Source organism: Sciurus carolinensis, chromosome X (genome assembly GCF_902686445.1).
Source record: "Sciurus carolinensis chromosome X, mSciCar1.2, whole genome shotgun sequence".
NCBI classification, from domain to species: domain Eukaryota; kingdom Metazoa; phylum Chordata; class Mammalia; order Rodentia; family Sciuridae; genus Sciurus; species Sciurus carolinensis.
This window is the reverse complement of record NC_062232.1, coordinates 11,204,553-11,226,150: the sequence shown is the minus strand read 5'-3', so window position 1 is coordinate 11,226,150 and position 21,598 is coordinate 11,204,553. Positions and strand designations below refer to the sequence as shown.

General features: G+C 36.5%; 2 protein-coding genes across 2 annotated transcripts in view; both read left to right on the top strand.

Annotated features, from left to right (window-relative positions):
- Pir (pirin) overlaps positions 1 to 20,634 on the top strand; it is a 91,506-nt gene extending 70,872 nt beyond the window's left edge. The window contains exons 8-10 of the mRNA XM_047535968.1: positions 7,008 to 7,090; positions 15,593 to 15,659; positions 20,331 to 20,634. Coding sequence (XP_047391924.1) covers positions 7,008 to 7,090; positions 15,593 to 15,659; positions 20,331 to 20,443 — 263 coding nt within the window. The 3' untranslated portion in view covers positions 20,444 to 20,634. The remainder of the gene's footprint in view (positions 1 to 7,007; positions 7,091 to 15,592; positions 15,660 to 20,330) is intronic.
- Positions 20,635 to 21,295: 661 nt separating this feature from the next.
- The window catches only part of Vegfd (vascular endothelial growth factor D), a 32,610-nt gene continuing 32,307 nt past the window's right edge, over positions 21,296 to 21,598 (top strand). Inside the window, exon 1 of the mRNA XM_047535966.1 lies at positions 21,296 to 21,595. Coding sequence (XP_047391922.1) covers positions 21,506 to 21,595 — 90 coding nt within the window. The 5' untranslated portion in view covers positions 21,296 to 21,505. The remainder of the gene's footprint in view (positions 21,596 to 21,598) is intronic.

The window sequence follows — 21,598 nt, the reverse complement described above, 5'->3', positions numbered from 1 at the left end:
TCATCTTTGGATAGCATTTCCATTAAGGGTCAAAAGCAAAATTCATTTATTTTAGCATTCAAGAAAGTATGGAAATAATTTAGTAGTGTATATAAATCCCTGTGCACATACATTAAGCTATATTAACCACTTGGAAGAAATGAGGCTTCATTTGTTTTTATAATCTTCTGAATATTCATAATACTTTGTAAAAACAGAGAAAACATTTTTTATGGAAGTAGTACCCCTGATTTATGATTTCAAGACCAACAAAATAATCTGCATGGAAAGTAATAAAGAAAGCACATGAATTTTAAGGTGAATTCCAGAAATCTTTGTGTGGAATAAGAAAAAGCAGGAGGAAGCAAACTTTCTATAAAGGCCCAGATAACAAATACTTTCATCTCTGTGAGCCACAAAGGAGTCTCAGTTGTGATTCCTCAACCCTACCCGCGAGGCACAAAAGCAGCCATAGACAATAATACATACAAATACACACAATAAAATTTTATGTAAAATTTGTATCTTTTTCATATGTCATCAAATACCATTTTTAAATTTCTTCCAATCATTTCAAAAAGTAAAGATCTTTCTTAGTCTGTTGTCTCTACAATTGATTTTGGTCTTAATGTCATTGTAGAGGATCAAGGGGAGAAAAATTAACAGGTAATCTTCAAAACCTGTTTTAATCCATCCTTACAACCTTGTTTCCTGAGAGACCTTTAGTTCCAGAAATTAACACATGAAAAGCTCTGTACTTCTCAGGGCGAGAGTGCCCTATACATCCACTCATTTCTCTCTCTCTCTTTTTTTTTTTTTTTTGGCGGGGCTGGGGATCGAACCCAGGGTCTTGTGCTTGCAAGGCAAGCACTCTACCCACTGAGCTATCTCCCCAGCCCCTCATTTTTCTTGAGGTGAGGCAGGATTTTCCTGAGTCATCTCCACTCACTGGCCTGATCCCTGTTCGTAAGCATGGGCCACAAGTGCAAAACATCTGGCAAGAAATAGGGTTGCGTGGCCAGGTGGCACACATCTGTACTCCCAGTGACTTGGGAGGCTGATGCAGGAAGACCACGAGTTCAAAGCCAGCCTCAGCAAAAGCAAGGTGCTAAGCAACTCAGTGAGATCCTGTCTCTAAATAAAATACAAAATAGGTCTGGGGATGTGGCTCAGTGGTCCAGTGCCCCTGAGTTCAATCCCTGGTACTAAAAAAAAAAGGCTGAGGCAGAAGGGTCACAAGTTCAAAGCCAGCCACAGAAACATTGAGGCACTAAGCAACTCAGTGAGACCCTGTCTCTAAATAAAATACAAAATAGGGCTGGGGATGGGACTCAGCAGTCAAGTGCCCCTGAGTTCAATCCCTGGTACCACCCCGGCCCTAAAAAATAGGGTTGTGTTCTATAGTCTTAAAGTGAAGTTGCATCTATCCAGAGAAAGCGGGACCATGGAGAGAATCAAGCTCACAAAACTGGCCTCTTAGGACTCTGCTTGAATTAATGAGCAACCTCATTTGAATTTTATCTCATTTGAATTTATGAGGATCTCATTTGAATTTTATCTCTTTCCCTTCTTCCTACCCACTTTCTAATACGGATGTTAATAATAAAAAAAAAAAGTCAAGAACAAATAACCAAGAAAAGAAATGGCAAAACAGAAAGAGCTATTGAATGCATTCTGACTTATAAAATTTATATAGAATCCAGAAAATGCTTTCGGACCTTGCTGCCTTGATTTTATCTTGCTAGTAAAACTGGACTGGCACCAGCCAATCACAGATAGCAGCAACTGATAAGCAAGTAATTATCCTTTTTGAAATGTTAATAAGCACCTCCATTCTATTGAAGTAGGTGTTATAAATATGGGGATGGGGTGGGAGGAGGAGGTAGCATGGGGAAGTACTGGGGAATGAAATCTACCAAATTATGCTTTGTCCATATAGGAAGGCACCACGATGATATATATATATATATATATATGTATATCAAATGAACTAATTAAAATAATAATAGAAGGGAGATCAGTAGACTAGAGCAGGTGGACCAAAGGGAGGGAGGGAGGTGGGGAGAGAAAGAAAAGGTATTGAGGAAGAAGATTGAGCAAATTATGTGGATGTACAGATTTGATATAATTAATCCCATTATGTATAATTACAATACACTAATAAAAATAAATATAAAATAACTAGTGTATCAGGCTAGAATAAAATAGGCTGCAATTTGGGTTGGGAAAATAATCAGGGGAGACTTCACAAAGTAGAAATTTAAGAGAGAGAGCTATTAAAAATATTTGTTGATCCCAGCAGCTTGGGAAGCTGAGGCAGGAGGATCATGAGTTCAAAGCCAGCCTCAGCAACTTAGCAAGGCCCTAAGCAACTCAGTAAAACTCTGTCTCTAAATAAAATATAAAAAGGACTGGGGATGTGGCTCAGTGGTTAAGCACCCCTGGGTTCAATCTCCAGTAACAACAGCAACAACAAAAAAAGTATTAATTGATGTAGATAGTACTTGTTTGACTACAGACAGATGGAGTTTTGAATGATAGGGAAGGTTGGACATATACTTGTCAAGGTTAGTCATACATTTTAAAGTTCAAAGTAAATACAGTGAGACCATTTAACTGTCTTCTAAAAATACCCCAAAGAAAAGGAGTTAACAGAGCTGATATAAGATGAATAAAATTAGCATTTTTACTAAAAGAAAATATTCAAGACTCATTTGAAAATATCCATGGCGTGCTTCTCAAGGCTCTTTGTAAATTTTGATACATTTGCTTTCTTTAACCATGGAAAACTTTCTAAGTCAACTGTTGCCTTTGATAAAAGTCTTTTATGGAGGTGAAAAATCCTTTGACCATCCCTGCAGCTGGATTCAGTGCAGCATGTGATAAAAAGAAAAAAATCAAAAGAATATAAAAACTATATGGTCAGAAAGCTAATAGATCCCACAGGTACTAGTACTGAAGCCCTTCCCTGCAGCTGTGATGAGAATTACAGATTGATGCAGAGATCAAAAGGGTATGTGCTGCGTCCTGAAGCTTGCTATGATTTTATCAGTTTGAATGCCAGTCCCCTAAAAGGACTGATATCAAATATAATGTTGGTACCGAAAAAATGCATTTAGAAATCTAAAAACATTTGTCTGTAGTTACTGAAATGACAGCTAACTGGCTCACAAAGGCAGTAAAATGGTCACACTTAAATAAGTAGCTATTCATGCTTAGTTGGTATTCAACCTTTGGTTTCTGATTCTGAGTGGTATTAAGAAACTTGACATGGTCCTTGGATATTACAATAAAAGTGGGCAAACACACATGTATACCAGAGTGCTCTTAATTGACCTCCACTTGCTCAATTAACTGGATTGACCCGTGCTCTTGAATTCCATAGTGAATACCTTGAGGGAATTATCTGAACACCGGGATGATCACCTTTTCCCACCAGCCGAGCTGTACTGGACTTAAAGGCAATTGTGTTTGTCCTCCATTTGTTTGTGCCAGTTGCACCAATAATTGCAATTATGTAATTTAATTAGACAGTATGTAAATTAAGGAAATAAATGTGAAAAGAGAGATGATATTCTAGAACAACTTAGTCAAATGCTTTGTCAAATAAATTACTAAAGAAAATGCCTTTGACGATTATCAAGAATACAAGCAACAACAGGTGTTGGTGAGGATGTGGGGAGAAAGGTACACTCATACATTGCTGGTGGGGCTGCAAATTAGTGCAACCACTCTGGAAAGCAGTGTGGAGATTCCTTAGAAAACTTGGAATGGAACCACCATTTGACCCAGCTATCCCACTCCTTGGCCTATACCCAAAGGACTTAAAATCAGCATATTACAGAGATACAGCCACATCAATGTTCATAGCTGCTCAATTCACCATAGCCAGATTGTGAAACCAACCTAGATGCCCTTCAGTTGATGAATGGATAAAGAAACTGGCATATATATATACAATGGAATATTACTCTGCAATGAAGAATGATAAAATTATGGCATTTGCAGGCAAATGGATGAAACTGGAGAATATCATGCTAAGTGAGATAAGCCAATCTCAAAAAACCAAAGGACAAATGATATCGCTAATAAGTGGATGATGACACATAATGGGGGGTGGGAGGGGTTAGTGTTAGGGTTAGAGTTAGGGTTAGGGAGGGGGGCAAGAATGGAGGAAGGACGGACTGTATAGAGGGAAAAGAGGGGTGGGAGGGGTGGGGGGAAGGGGAAAAAATAACAGAATGAATCAAACAACATTACCCTATGTGAATTTATGATTACACAAATGGTATGCCTTTACTCCATGTACAGACAGAGAAACAACATGTATCCCATTTGTTTACAATAAAATAATAAATAAATAAATAAAAAAGAAAATGCCTTTGAATCAATATAAATGAGACAGATGGCAAAGATGAGGGGAAATTGTAATAAACCAGGAGGATTTAGGTGATGCAATGTGAGCTTGCCTTACAAAGAAAGATAGTGCTTCAATCCAGTTAGCAGACCCATTTTAGCTGTGTTTATAAAACTTCAGAAACTAGTGCATATTTATACTTCAATTTAAAAGAAAATGTTTGAGAAAGTTTGTGTTTTTCAATTAACAGTCTTGATTGTATCAGGTAAGGGGTCTTCAACTATACACATAAAATTGATGCTGTCAAAATTTAATGGAAGTACCAGAATGTGTGGGACACAGAGAAAGTGAGACAGCAGTTCTTATAAAGAGAAGGAAAAGAAAAGGGCCAGATGGCATATGCAGAAGGGATGTATGGCAGTTAATGGCACACTGGAGACATAGCACTTTTTTAAAAATATTTTTTTAGATGTTGATGGACCTTTTATTTATTTATATGTGGTGCTGAGGATCAAACCCAGTGTCTCACACATGCTAGGTGAGCGCTCTACCACTGAGCCACAACCCCAGCCCCAGCACTAACTTTAAAATAGGTTTTCAAGTATTTTTGCTTTTTTATGATGGTTGAGGTAAAAATTTTGCAATTAAATTGTCTTTGGTTAAATTTTTCTTAACTGCCCTATTAGATTGAACATTCTTGGCACAGATTCCTAGTGGAAACTATTTATTATCTGATTTGGCCCTATTTATAATTGAAAGTAATCAGAAACAATAAGATATATTTTCTTTGAGACTAATTTTGGGTTCAGTAGATAACCAGATTGGGCAAAATGTCATAGAAATGACCTGGAAATGATGATGAAATCAGTCTTCGCCTTCTGTGACCCTGATTTAAGCATGTCATGTAACAATGCAAAAGCTACAGGTACATTTAAAATAATTAAAGTGGAAATGTAACTCCAGTGTAAGAAAGGTCGGCCTTAGGGTGGAACGTTTCAAATTACCTTTACGGTATCAACATTTTCATACATTAGCAGGGACAATGCGCAGAAGTTGCATCCCATGTAAAGTTAGGATTAGAGTCCTTCAGACAGTTTAACTCTTGGTTTCTAAATTAAGATTTCCTCACAAATCAGTGAGCACTTCAGTAGAGGAAGCCGCTCTGATAAAGGATGCAGAGAATTATCAACTCGGCATTACCTTTAAGTGCTGTCTCTTGTCGGCTCACTCCATTAACTCATTGCAAAGGAGTTTAAAAACTGTTTTGGTCTATGTATCATGAAACACCCTATATGACAAAATTAGGGGCCAGGAAGGGACCACGTGGGTAATGGGAGCTATATATGAATTAGTTGAAGATAAAGACTTGGCCATTGCTCCCAGGGGATCTCAATAAAGCACACCTAATAAAATGCTCTTCCATATCACAGTTAAATATCATCCAACTCTAAATGAGGTTCTTCTTTAATTCCCAGACTTCTCTTTTATTGCCAACTCTAAAGCCAGCCTCCATTTCTGTCATTCTAGAAGCATGTTCGAGCAATGATGGAAGGTTCAGTGTTCCCAGAAATGTCCACACATTGCCTTCCCACTGTCTGTCCTCTTGTCTCGAATTCCGCTTTACCTAACTTTGCTTCTTGCAGGTTTATCTTAGTCCTACAGAGCTCTGTTCGAGTCTTACCTCCTCCACAACAAATTTCTGGGGTCTCTAGATCTGAAACAACCCTGCAGCCCCTGTTTTCCCAATCAACTTTTTTGTTGTTTCCCAATCAACTGTTTGTCAATTTCATTTGTTCTTTCATCTGTATACGTCAATACAGAAGGAATGAAAACTTACCTATCCCAAAGACACCCTCTACAGCATTTAGAATCGGGTCTTGTTCATAGTTCAATAGCTATTGTTCAATAGCTATCTAATTTATTTATTTTTCAGTTGTATTATTCTCTGATTATTTTGTATATGTGTTTTGTTTGCTCCAAAGAGATTTTGCTTTTTGTTTTTGTTTTTTTTTTTTTTTTTGGTACCAGTAATTGAACCCAGGGTACTTTACCACTAAGCTACATCCCCAGCCCTTTTAATTTATTTTTGAGACAGGGTCTCACTGAGTTACTTAAGACCTTGGTAAGTTGCTGAGGCTGGCTTTGAACTTGCGGTCCTCCTGCCTCAGACTCTGGAACTGCTGGGATTACAGGTGTGTGCCACGATACCTGGTCCCAATGAAATTTTGAATTATTTGTAAGCAAGAAGTCTGCTTTACACATCTTTGTATTTTCCCATGGTACTTGGCAATTGTAGGTGCTCAGTAAACATTTGTTGAATTGAATTAATCATGGAATTTGAAAATTTTCCTAGGTATGATTACTTCTTCTGAGGCTTATAATTTTCCCAAGGAAACACTCTTAGGAACATGAAATACCAAGAACTTTGCTTATCCATTGAAACATAAATGGAGACACAATGCACGACTCACCTCCCTATTCTCGTCTATATTGAAAAGCAACCAGTTTCAGACTTTGGTAGTGTCAAATCTACCTGACCAAAAGGCTTGAGGAGATTTCTAAGTCTGTTATTTCAGAAATTGAAACTAATATGGTGCTAAGTGGTTGCCCAAATGTGCAATCATAGGACTATAATATGTCTTAAAGTTAGTGAGTCGTCTTTTTTTTGTAGGGCCTGATGATGCTCAACAGAAAATAGAACCTCATCACACAGCAGTGCTCGGAGAAGGTGACAGTGTCCAGGTGGAGAACAAGGTACATATTAGAAACCCTTACTTTTCTTAACTTGTACTTTCTACTAGTTTCCAGGAACATACTTCAATCTCTTACATAGCTGGAAATTTTTCCTCTTCTTCCTGGGGGAGTAAATTATACCATAAGTTTTATCAACCCCTTTCATTAATTTATGCTATTTTTATTGGTTTAAGTTTCATATATATTGATTCCTTATCTTCAGGAATCATATGGAGTCCCCCATTGTTTGAACCTGGAGGCAATGCATCTTTGTTGTCTTTAATTTTTGTCCTTTGTAAAATTGATTTCTTTTACTGTTTGTATAAGTAAAAATGATTTGGCCCTCTAGAAGAGTAAATATTGATCTGCTTGCATAGCCACATAGAGCCATTTGAAAATAATCCCCATTTGGAACTGAGGGGGCCATGTGATGTGTTTCATTTCCTTTTTTGATGAATATCTGTTTTTTTAGGTAAAGTTTAATATTTAGAAGTCCTGAGAGGTATTTTGTCCATGTTTCCAAGCTTCTTTCTCATGTCTGTTTCATTCCATTGAGTAACTTGCTCACCTTCTTGCTCACCTTCTTGTGAGACTATTAAGCCAATAGGATAGCTTTGAGTCACTCTAATAAAGAGGATTAAAGAGACAATTGTGCAAAAAGCTCCTGGAAAGATGAGTTTTAAGAAGTAGAAATGAGAATTATTTCAGTGCACAGGTGACTGATAGAGAGGTAGTGTGACTCACTTCTGGCCCCCTGACCCCTATACAGGGTGCAATGGATTTTAGGAATTATTAGATCTTAGCCCACTTTCTGGCAGCCGCCTTCTGCTACCTTAATCATCTGAAGCACCTCCGTGAACTGTAAAGTAAATAGGAGAAAAATCTCATGAGCACTAGAAAGAATGCATATCTCAGAATCGATGCCCTGTAATATTAGGTTGAACCATACGAAACTGCCATTTTTGACCTACCAAAAAATGACACTTTCACATATTTCAACCCAATTCAGAAAAGAGGCATGAAAACTATACATGGGGCCAGAACCTACTGATGTCAGATTAGTTTGCAATATTATTTAACTTAGCAACCTCATTTCTTTCTATAATGTAACAGAGAGCACATTGCAGATAATAAGGATTTAGAAGCTGAAATGGAACACCGGGAAGAAGTGATGAGGGGAGCCAGAAGGACAGGGGACAACTGAGATAGAAAGGAATTAGCTAGAAGTCATCAATTCATGGGCAAGCAGCACTCCTGGCTCAAAGAACAATCTGCCATTGTTCTGTGTTTAAGCAATAACCTGCACCGTTGAAACCTTAGAAAGACTTCTATCAAAAAATGATGTTTAAAAAATTAGCATTTAAAGAGGGCATGTGTCACTTATATCCACAGGAGAGTAGAAAGTTCCCCTTAGATGACAACAAGAAAAAAATTGTGAAGATTTGAATCTTGGCTTTGCCATTTGTTCGTTATGACACTTTGCACCTGTTTGTAAACCTCTCAAAGCTTCATTTTCTTTGTCTTCAAAATTGCAATAATTAAGGCCAACTGCATGAGATTGTTAAGAATATTTGAAATACCTAAGAGTCTCCTTACATCTAGCATAGGGGTCAATAAATGATGTATAATAGGCCAAATCCCAATGTGTCTTCATAAATAAAGCTTTATGTTATCATAGTCACATCCATTCTTTTCTAGGGTCTATGGATTCTACAACACCAAAAAAGGTAGAATTGAATTGCTGTGTTCCCACAAAGCCTAAAATTCTCTGGCCCTTTACAGAGAAAGCTTGCCAATCCTTGGTGGAATACATTGGAGGTACCCAATAATGGTAGCTGGAAAGTTTACCCATCCAAACATGTAATTTACAGATAACTTATACACACACATGTTCTATAATAAGGATTCATATCCTGGGCAATTTCTACAACTAAAAAAAAAATTCCCAAGGGACCCTGACTAAGTCACAGTGTAAGCCAGGTTTATCCTCAATGAAGAACTATCCTTAGCTGAGGATTTGATAAAGAAGGAAGATGTGACCTTCTAGTACTGTGCTAAATTGTGATCATGAATGAGGAGCTGATTTAGTTCCTGGTTTTCTTCTGCTTCTGTCTTCCTGCACTGTCACTACACTTTATCTCAGCATCCTGCCCATCTTCTTGGTCAACCAGCAGTGGGGAAAGTTTCCTCTAGAGTAGCCAATCTCTAAGACAGAAGAGGAGGGCAAGGAAAGAATAAATTATAAAACCATGCTTTCTCTCTACCAGGTTCCTTTGCTCCATCTCAGCATTTATTTGACCTATCTCAGGCTAGCACATACCAGCCTACAGGGACCCTTGACTTCCTCACTCAGAGGGTGAATTGCCCGCTGTAGCAGGAGGAACTGCAGGGGGGGTTGATTTAATGCTAGATTTAAGAGTCTTCTTGCCAGACCCTTTGACTTCTTAGAGGAAGCCCAAACCACAATGGCTTCAAAACAGACTTGGATTTTTCAGAGTTCTTAGAGATTAGAATTGACCTCAGGCTACCCAGGACATTTAATCCTGGACTGGTACCAGTCATTCTAGAACAGCCTCCATTTCAAGGGCTAAGACTCCCTGTGCTGCTTGGGCCTCCTGGTTGTTGCTCTGGATTTTCTCCTGAGTGATATTTGCTCTGATGACTCCATGATCAGGAGCACATGAGTTTGATATGAAACACTCCATCTCACCTTAAGATCCCTGTTTCTACTAGTTTCCTATTTATTACTAGCAATCTCACCTGTAGTATACTGAGGTAGACAATCAGTTCCTCATCGACTATCTTCAGAACTTGAGAGTAACCAGTCTCTCAAACTGGCACCATTCATGCAGAACTCACTGAAATAACGAGATGAAGATTGATTAAATATAACAGTTGATTAAAATAACCATGGAAAGAGAAATAAAACGAAACATTCTGTTTTTGCTTATTTATGTGTAAAAGTTCATGATGAAAGAAACCACTAATTTTTAAAAACTGATAGCAGTTAACTGTTTTATCTTTTCATTGGTTTAAGAAGTATAAACAATGAAGTTAGTAAGAACAATCATACAATTAAGTCATGCTAAAGTTCAGTTCATTTCTGGTAATTTTTTGGGTAATATATGACTATGATAAATTCTATTATCGCAAAAGCATATTAATTAATTCTCAAAGTCCTGCTGTTATCTCAAACTTTGTATTTATAATCAATCAAACAAACTGAGTTAGAAAGTCATAGTTTAGAAGTTATTAACACATTAAATGAATCAGAGGACTTTCATCTGGACTTTAATCATCTGTTGTTAGTATCAGTGGAACTCAAGACATAGCTTGGCAATAATACTTATGGAAAAACATAAACAATTTTTAAAAGTAAGTTTTTTTTTTTTTTTCTTTTAGTGCTGGGGATTAAACCCAGGGGCCTTAACCACTGATCCACATCCTCAGCTCTTTTTATATTTTTATTTATTTTATTTATTTTTGGTACCAGGGATTGAACCCAGGGGCGCTTAACCATTGAGCCACATTCCCAACCCTTTTTATTTTTTATTTAGATACAGGGTCTTGCTGAGTTGCTTAGGGCCTCACTAAATTGCTGAGTCTGGCTTTGAACTCACCATCCTCCTGCCTTAGTCTCCTGAGCTGCTGCGATTACAGGCGTGCACCGCTGCACCTGGCTTATATTTTTATTCTGAAACAGGCTGTTGCTAAGATGCTTATGGCCTTGCTAAATTGCTAAGGCCATCCTCCTGCCTCAGCCTCCAGAGTTGCTGGGATTACAGGCATGCACCACTGTACCCAATTACTAAAAGTAAGTTTTAAAGTGAGGTGCAAAGGGCCTGACCCTGAACCAGGAACTCTGAGAATGTCCACTAAAGTAAAAGACATGAGTTCAGCCCCCAAAGATCATGAGTTTCAGTTGGGATAATTCTAAATGAAGTAGTAAGTGAGCCTCTGTTACCTTTGTATTTTCATGAAACCCCATGAAGGCATTGACTTAGAGCCACACCAGGACTCATGTCTTAAACAGGTCTTTCATTTTCTTTGCTTTTGCATGATTTTCATCATTTGCCACCATGGGCAAGGTTACTGTAGATGAGGAGTTTCATGATAACAGCAACTGAGATTACAAACCACATCAGTGCTCTACTGAATATCTAAAAACATAACCAGAGTTTACCAAAGAAGACTAGTTAAGGGAAGCAAAAATTATTATTATTATTTATTTATTTATTTTTAAAAGACACAGAACAGATCTAGTTTAGAGGAAAGGAAGGGAAGTCACCAATCAGAGATTAAATTTATGGAAATTCATTGAAAGAAATGTGGGCCATCCTGTGGATTTCTGTAGTGATGAAAAACCCAATCCACCAACTCCCAGGAGTTTAATAATTTTGCATTTCACACAAAATGCACATGTCTTTGTATCCTACTGCCCAAATAATAATTGGAAAGTCATCATTTTATTTGAGTAATATCAAAAGTACAAACTTTTATTTTCAAGGCTTTATCATTCCAAAGTTTAGGGCATGGTTAACACTCAAAAAAGATCTATCTTCTGAATTAAGAAATGAGAAGTCAGTACTTACACACCTTTTCTTCTCTTAACCCCTAATCCTTTCTTTTTTTTTTTTTTTTTTTTTTTTTGCGGTGCTGAGGATTGAACCCAGGGCCTTGTGCTTGCAAGGCAAGCACTCTACCAACTGAGCTATCTCCCTTTTCTGCTTTCTGACCCTGGAACTCAAGTATATCTCCTTGCCCCTACTAAAAAACACTCCCAAACACAATTAAATGACATCCTCTTTCAGATCAACTTATAAATGACGTCTCTTGTTTTACACTAAAATTTCACCACTCCAAAACTGTCAGAGAATGAATCTTTAGTGATAACTGACAATTAAATTAAAAATTAATTAAAATTAAAATTGTTAGTTTTTACCATTTAAAACTAATAGAGTCACATTGAAAAAAAAGAAAGAAAGAAAGAAAGAAAGAAAGAAAGAAAGAAAGAAAGAAAGAAAGAAAGAAAAGAAAGAAAGAAATCACTTCAGATAGAAACATTTTGCTGCTTCTTTCCATGCTGGTAGCATTCCCACAAATGTTCTCTGGGCACAGAGAACCAGGGAAAGTAGTGTTATGACAGCAAGTGGAGTGGCTATGGTGGGCAAACTAGGCCAATTTTCTGGAAGAAGGCTAAAACTGCAAAGATTGTCCTGAGCCTTGAGTGCATTGAACCCAACTGCAGATCTACGAAATTGGTAGTATTAAGAAATGCAAGAATTTTGAACTGGAAGGAGAAAAGAAGAGAAAGGTCCAAACAATTCAGTTCTGTGCTTCATACTAGACAATAAAATCTTGAGGTCATATCCATTTCAAAAAAAAAAAGAAAAAAAAAATCCCTTCCCCTTTCCTATGGACTTATGTTATGCCATGATTTAACTTATTCATAACCTTAGGTTATCAATATGTATTGTCCTGAACTATAAAGTCTTCAGAACTTACTTGCTTCTACATTAAGTGGTTCTAAACTAATTTTTAAGCTCATGTGCCTCTTTTTCATAGTTTTTTTTTCATTTTTATCATTGATATTAAGCTACCAGTTTTCTTGTATTATTATACAGTAGTTCTTTCCTGTCTTGTTGCTCTATAATCTCTTATAGATCTAATAACCATAAAGTCTAATGGTTAGAATTGTGTGTAAAGCAAGAATAAGTAGGGATTGAGTGAGGATCTAAAACTGAAGCAATAATTTTTGTTAATGGGCTTTGTGCCAGCTATTTTTTAACATTTAAATTAGGAGAAGCTGTTTAAGGGTTACTCTTTGATTTTTAACTGGTTCACATTTACACATTTTGAAAGCTAGTTGGATTATGGATTGATGCTGCATAAATGTGCACCTTGGGAATGATTAAACAGAGATTTTTTTTTTCTCTTTTTTTGCGGTGCTGGGGATTGAACCCAGGGCCTTGTGCTTGCAAGACAAGCACTCTGCCAACTGAGCTATCTCCCCAACCCTAAACAGAGATATTTTTTAAATGTGAAGAAATGATTTAATCATCAACTAAGTGGATGTATTAAATGACACCAGCCCCAGGGTTGAAGAAACTATCTACCTTACTTTCCCATTTAATTTTTTTGAAGTTGAAAAACCAGGAGGAAAAACAAAATTCAGCCCTATAAAATATGGCAGTTTTTATTAAATACATGGAAAAGTAAAGAATTATTAATTTTTGTTGCATCTAGTAATAAATCTGGGACTAGAAACATTATATTGATTTCTAGAACTTTATGTTAATAGAAGTACATAAATATATAATATAGTTTAAAATAATGGTATGAGATATAGGTAAATGCTAAATTATTAGGAAACTGATGAAGTTTTAGAAATTTTCAAGGTTTTGTTTAAAAGTACATAATCATGTTACTTTTGTTTTTTCTAAATTGGATAAACCCAAGAGAAGATTAAAAAGAAATACATAATATTCAATTAGTAACAAACCACTCTGCAATTTTTTGGCTTAAACAACAATAGTTTGTACGTTCTCACAATCATGGTGAGAATATGCTATTTTCTCCAGTGTCATTCATTTGGCTAGCAGGCTAGTGGTTAGGCTTAGCTAGGACTATTGTTTGGGGGTGCCTCAGTTCTGCTTTACGTGGCCTTCCCACTTGGCTAGTTTGGGATTCTTCACAAAATGGCAGTCACAAGACAGCTCCCCAAAGAAAGATTCACAGTTGGGAGGAACTGTGTGAAAACCAAGTTGTAAATGCAGAAATTGAGAAATCAGAGAAGTCACTAATCCCATTAATCTAAGCATATCCAGACAGTGAAATGAGGCCACAAAAGGGAAACTGATGGAGAATCTAGTGAAAGAGTCTGTAGTTCTGCAACCAGAAGTCTGAAAAATGGTTTTGGTATTGCTTTTAGTCAGCAGGGTTAACATCAGGAAGAAGGATTGGATATGGCGTGGAGGAAAATAAGAACAAGCTGGAACCTACTAGCATTCTGTCTGAGCATAACTAAGTTGTGAGAGCACAAAGCACCACATATATCTAAGTATATATATAATTCATTTCCAACAGAACTGCAATTCTCCTTAATTTCAAATCAAAGTACCATTTTGAATAAGTAAATTTGTTGAAAAGTTAATATTGGATGTAGGTATGATTTTGGAGAGATAGGACCCTGAGAGTTAATGTATTAATTGCTTAAAATATTTAAATAATGTCATTTTATATAATGAAATGGTCATATAAGTCTGAAATGCATTTGATTATAAAATAATTCCCTAAATACAAACTTATAAAAATATCTATATTTTCTCATACATTCTGTTTCTTTTTAGCTTTTTTTTTTGGAGGGTCTGGGATCTATCACTAAACTCCACCTTTAACCATTCTTTTTAACTTTTAGAATTAACACAGCACATTGGTGGTGCAAATTTTTTTTTAAAAAAGAAACAATAAAATTCACCTTCATTTCCATTACTCAGAAAGAACCAATGCTAAAATATTGGTTTGTCTTTTCCTTAGTCTCTCAATGTATGATATTTTTATTTTCCTGAGTGAAAAATATACTGTATATACACCATTCTGTGGTATTTTAAAAACTTACAATACTTTATAAACATTTACACTCTGAAATATTTGTTGAGAAGATTAATTTTAATGGCCATATGATATTTCATCTTAAAAAATCCAACCCCTCTTTATTGGAGAACTGTTTATAATTTTTGCTGTGATCAATAGTTCTACAATGAAGAAACTGTGGGAAACTGGCAATATTATATTAGAGGACATCAGCAATATTGGAAGTTTTGAATCAATTTCAAATTGCTCTCCGGAAGTACCACTGTACCAATTTCAAAATATCCCAAAAGATATATGAAAGTGTGTCTTTCCCTGCATCACACTAGCCCTTGATATTATAATTAATATTTTTTCCAGTCTTAGGAAAAAAAATCAAATCCTCAATTCTAACCAAAAACTTTTAGAGACTTCAAAAAAATAGGACCTCTTTGGAAAGAAAGTTGCCTGAGCAGATGTTCCTTGGATGCTCTGTTTTTATAAGGTTCCATTTAGTGCAATATATCTGGGGCATATTTTACATTACTAGTAATAAATGTCAAAAGTAAATAAAATCTAATTTTATTTGGATTTGTATAAGTAATCTTCCCCTTTAAAAATTATATTGTTAGTGAACTCTATAATAAGCCAAGTCAGTCACATGGTTTGTCATGAAGATGTTTCTAGTTAAAGAAGATTTTAAATTCTCCTCCTTTGAGAATGTTAATATTTTGGTGTCATAAACTTATTTTTGAGTTGTAGTTACTACTAAATATATTAAAGAATAAATGTTTCCATAATGAGTATTGCACAGAAAATATTTTTGGAATTTGTACTCAGAAGTAGTTCATTACTTGTAGTTCATTTAGTTAGCATGTCACCTACAAATTACTCCTAATTTGACATTCAAAAACAAGCATGTTTATTGTTTGATGCTTTCCTTGTTAACTTTAGGATCCTGAGAGAAGCCATTTTGTCTTAATTGCTGGGGAGCCATTAAGAGAACCAGTTGTCCAACATGGTAAGCCCCAAATGATGCTGATTTTCCTGGTCAACTTTTTTTTTCTTTGAGTAGTGTACATACATAAAATTACTGGGAAGACTGACTGGATTTTTGTCCTCACTCTCCATCAACAAACTTAAAGATGTTGTTTCATTTCTTCACCATCAGAGGCAAATACATACATTAGCCTCTTCTTCCTACATTAGCCTCTGTCTTTTGAGGTGAGGGAAAAAAAATTTTCAAGTACCTAGGTGTAGGACATTAATCATAGATCTGTGGGAAGAATAAAAGAGTGCTTTTGTGTTGTGTCATAGGGGATTTCAACTTGAAAAAAGGTTTTGCTGTCTACTGGGGACCTGAATATTATTTTTACCTTCACCAAAAATACCAGTGGTTTTAATACTGTCTTAGTCTGTTTTCTGTTGCTATAACAGAATATGTGAGGTGGGGTAATTTATGAAGAAAAGAGGTTTATTTTGGTTCACAGTTCTGGAGGTTGCTAAGTTCAAGGGCATGGCTGCAGTATGGTCCTCATACTGTTTCAACTTGTGGCAAAAAGCAAAAAGGTAAATAGGTGCATGCAGAAGAGACAAAAACACAAGGGTGTCCTTGCTTTATAACAACCGACTCTTATGGTAATTTATCCAGCTCCACAAGAATAAGGACTCTCTCACCAGAGAAAAGCATTAGCCCCTCTTAATGACCCAATCACCTCTTAAAGGCACCACCTCCCAATACTGCCATAGTGGCAATCAAATCTTTCAACATGAGTTGAAGAAACAAACCATATTCAAACCATAGCAGATACTATCCTTATAGTTTATTGTATTTTTAGTGAAAAAATATGAACCTCTCAGGAATAATATTTCTTTGAAAGTTTAGTTAAGTCATTCTTCTTTACTTTACTAATAGAGGTAATTTCGGCTTTGTAGAAGTAGTACTGTACTTGGAGGCAGAAAATCCTGACATTAAGGATCCAATCACTTCAGTTCTTTGAATCTTGACTGTCTCATATCATTAGCATTTGATTAAATGAGAAACCTCTAAAAGCACCTAGAACCCAACTTAATATTTAGATACAAACCTACAAAACAAAACATATGTTCACTTTACTAATTATTAAATTTAATTTGCATTAAAATTCATTGTGTTACTTTGCCTTACATGAATTCCCAGATATACACAATGATTGCAGATAAACCCCAGTTGATCTTAAGTTTAAAGAACATGCTTGTTTTACAAGTCTTCTTTTTTTGTTCTATTAATAAAGTCAGAGGGAATATTAAATAATAACCCCCTAGACTATAGTATATGGCATCCATTTTGCATGCATACAATTTTTATTCCAAAGGTTAATAGTTTCTGTTTCTTTTTATTATTATTATTTTTTTAATATTTTTAGTGGCAGATGGACACAATACCTTTATTTTATGTGATGCTGAGAATTGAACCCAGGGGCTCACATGTGCTAGGTAAACACTCTACACTGAGCCACAACTCCAACCCTGTTTCTTTTTATCTTGACCTAACAGCACTGAAATTGTTCTTCTAGAAGAAGGTTGCATTCAAACTGAGTAGGGCCATAATCTCTATTTGTAGAGACTAGAATTTAGGTGGGAAAAAGGTGTGTGGGATTGACATCTTTTAAGTTAGATGATTTCCTTTGCAACTGTAATGAAAAACAAGAGTCCAGCTGAATTGGGTGACAGAAATGGGCATGGTGGCATATGCCTGTAATCCCAGCGGCTTGGAAGGCTGAGGTAGGAGGATCCCAAGTTTGAGACCAGCCTCAGCAATTTAGCAAGACCTTGTCTTTTAAAAAAAAGGCTGGGGATGTGGCTCAGTGTTTAAACACCCCTAGTTTCTGTCCTTGGTATAAAAAAGAATTAGGTGACAGACTAAAGGGGAGTGCTCAAAACCACTGTACACTTACTTATGTGAATCCTCTTTCAATGGCTTGAAACACAGGGACACTAGTATGCCTGCCAATACAAACTCAGATCAACCTACCAAAATAGAATGTCTTTTAAAATATCAGTTACTAAGAAATGAAGCATTTTGTTTTGTTTGCTTATTTTGTTTATTTAACTTCTATAGTTCAGAATTTAAGTTTTCCTTTCACCTAAGAATGTTTAGAGGCAACCACAACCATCTCTAGGCTATATGAGAACTAGTACTATTTTCATTAATGGCTAATACCCTGCTGTTCTTGGCACTAAGGTGTTTTCTGGATTCGGTTTTCTTCCCAAGTCTCTGAACATGGCTTTGCAGGCTCCAAGCTTCCAGTGCTTCCCTGCATACCAGAGCCTTGCTTCTCCAAATGTGGTTCATGGATCAGCAGGATTAGCATCACCTGGGAGATAATTAGAACTACAGAATCCTAGTCCCCACCCCAGAACTCCTGAATCAAAATATGAATTTTAATAAGATTCCCAGGTGATTGATTCATGTGAACATTCTAAATTGAGAAACATGGCAGAATACCCCAGAAAAGTGTCAGAATTGAATCCCAAATATGTACTACAGAAAAATAGCTGGTGCACAGTAGTGATGCTCTACAGGTGTAAACTATAGGAAAATTATGATGAGCAGGAAATCGGTCCTTGGCCTGACACCTGATCTCATTTTCCAAGTTCCACTTCCTTTTCCTCTGTGTCCTTCAAAAAGTTGGCTTCTCCAGGGTGCTCTCTTGGACTTATTATTTATTCAGCATATAAGGGCTCTCTCATTCTTCAAACCTTCACTTCCAGGTGGAATTTCTGTCATGAGTCCTAGATCCATAGTCCCAACAATGTACCACAGCAAAGCATTTTATTGTGTCCAAAATGTTCTGTCAAAATATGCAGAACCAAACTTCTTGTTCTACCCCCGGCCTCCTGTGTTCTGTATGTCAATTACCCTTCTCCACCATTGACTCGGCTTCCCAGGCCAGATGGCTTCTCTACACTGACACCAAAACTGCCTTTAAAAGCTACACATCACATCATGTCATTTCCTACTTACCCTTTCTGATTATCTACAGAATTTTGTCCAAACTTCTTCCTGTAGATGGCCTCTGAAGCCCAAAATTGTCTGGCCTCTTCCTCCATCTCAGATCCCCATTCGTTTTTGCCCTTCAGTTCCTCCTTGCAGCTCTACGACTCTATTTCGAACTTCCCCAGGATAGTCCCAAAGATGCCATTCTTTGTTTAACTGAACCCTTTCCTGGATCCCTCCTCTTCTTCTTTTGGTATGGACTCTGTAGATTTTACACACTTTTATTATTCCATGTATCACACTGTTTTGTAATTTGGTTTTTTATTTGTTTTCATGTCTATGTGATAAATTTGAGGTCTTTGAGAGTACAGAGTCTGTCATTCACCATTCACCTCCAGCTTCTAGCACAGTGTTTGACATTTAATGAGTATTCAATAAATACCCAACAGATAAAACGAATGAATGTAGATGGCTTTTACTGAAATTTCCTTTCCTATTGGCATTCTATTTCCCATAACCTCCCCAAAGACCTGTCAACATCAATCAGGCGTATTATCCTGTGTCTTCTTTCTCAGGTTTTAAATTATAGTGATCACCAAATCTATGTTGATATGATAACAATAGTTAAGAAATTTGAATGTGTTAATCCCTTTTAAGTAATACAGTTATATGTAAATTGGGGTCTCCCAGAGAAAGACCCTTAGTGGAGAGAGTTCTAGAAAAGGAATGTCAGGAACCTCTGCAGGCTAGCAGAAGAAACACATTGAAAGGACAAGTCTGTCACTTGCTTTCAAGACACTACCTGTGCCAAATGAGAGCTGTCCTTGAGACACTCCAGAGCCCCTTTACCCCTACAATGTATGAAGAAAAGGGACAAGACAGACACTTTTCCTCTTGATAAATTGGGAGAGAACTTGTATACTTTTAGCAAAATCTGAGTCCAGATTCAGGAATTCAACAAAGAGATTAGCAAAATATAGCCCATGGGCCAAATTTGTCCACTGTGTGTTTTCATAAATGAAGTTTTGTTTGAATACAGTCATAGGTAGTCACCTTCATATTGTCTGTGGCTGCCTTCATGCTTCAGTGAGAGTTGGGTAGTTCAGATGCGCACCATTGGACCCATAAAATCTAAAATAATATGCTCTCTGGCACTTTATAGAAAAAAAATCTGCTGACCCTTAGGGAATCAAAAAAAAAAAAATGATGCTTTCTTGACTTGAAAATTTTGTAATCTCCTGTTTATTGTCAATGAGATGCTACTAATTTTCAAAAATGTTTTTAAACCTTTATATTAATATATAGCCTAATATACTGCTTAGACACCTAGACTATGATGAGATTTGCCAATTCATATCAGATTGGTGCAATTCTTGATATCAGCTTATGCTATAAAAACAACTACAAAGTATGGTTGTAAAGTATATTTGTAGAACCAAACCTAAGAATGTTTTGAATAAAGAAATTGTCCTTGCTGGTGAGGCACCTTCAGTGAATGGTGTTGAGATTCAATTGCATTTGTTCATTTAAAGTTTGATCTTTACAGTAATCTGTGATCACATACAATATTAGCCAGGAAACTTGTATCACAGTCCTCTGGGAACTTTTACTGTTCAGATATGCCTAGATTTTTGTCTCAAATTAGAAAGTACACGAATACATAGAGGAAAATATTGCTACCCAGAACTTTCTGAATGTCTCTTTCTATCCTAGGTCCATTTGTGATGAACACGAATGAAGAAATTTCTGAGGCCATTCTTGATTTCAGAAATGCAAAAAATGGGTTTGAAAGAGCCAAAACCTGGAAATCAAAGATTGGAAACTAGCGAAGAGCACAGGAATAAGTCTCGATGCTTCCTAGAATTTTGTCATTTGTGCTGTCCAGCCATTTGAGGCATTCAGTTTCCAAAGTTGACTTAACCGGTGCTTCTAAAGAATTCCACATTAAAGTGATAACATGGCTTTTTGGGCGATGTATGTAGGATTCTTCCTGGCATATGCAAATAAACCTGATTGTTACTTCCTTTAAAAGTAGCATTCTTCATTTTGACCTAAGTTGTTAAGCTTCTGTTACAAAATTGTGTGTATGTTTGCCTTTTGTATGTGTGTATCAGTGTTTTTGTTATTTTTGTACACATGTGGGTTTTTTGAAGGCTCTTTGATTTGTTTCTGTGTTACTGTCAGCATGCAAACATCTGAGGTCCCTTCCTAAGCAATCCTATTGCAATACAACCATCAAGTCTATGTGCTGAGGTGTCATGTTACAGGTTATCTGCTTCAAAATAACCGCAGCCCTGAGCATTGGAGTCAGTTTTTAAAACTGCCCTGCTATTGGTAGGGACACAACAGGATTACAGCCAAGACTTCTCTGCATTTTCTGCCAAAATCTGTGTCAGATTTAAGACACATGCTTCTGCAAGCTTCCATGAAGGTTGTGAAAAAGATTTTAATCCAGAGTTGGGTTCCAGTTTTCTGTAGCTGCAAGCATTGCAGTCTGCTCCACCTCCCTACAAAGCAACTAGAACCTAGGGATTAGGGTGGAGATTTTTTTTTTTTTTTTTAATTTGCTGGATACCAAATGAATGTAGAGTGCTTTCTAACTTCAGGTGGTAGACATGACCACCTCCTGATTATTTTTGGAGCATGAGAACATTTTAAAACTTTTTTTTTTTTTAATCTCCCTCTCCCCCTCTCTACTAGGATTGTGCAAAAAAAAAGTACCTTGCCTAATTGAAGTCATTTCATTGGATTTTGATCACAACTGATCGCTTTTCCATGTGAAGTTCTAGGGGTTCGAAATTTCCTTCTGGAGAATGCCTTTTGAAACCATTTTCTTTAGCTGCCTGATGTCAACTGCTTAGTCATTAGTGGATATTAAAATATTGAAAATGTACAGAGAGTGGGCAGCAGTGAATATTTTCATAATGTCTTATGCGCAGCTGGTGCAGGGCTTCGGTAATGAACATGGACCAGTGAAGGTA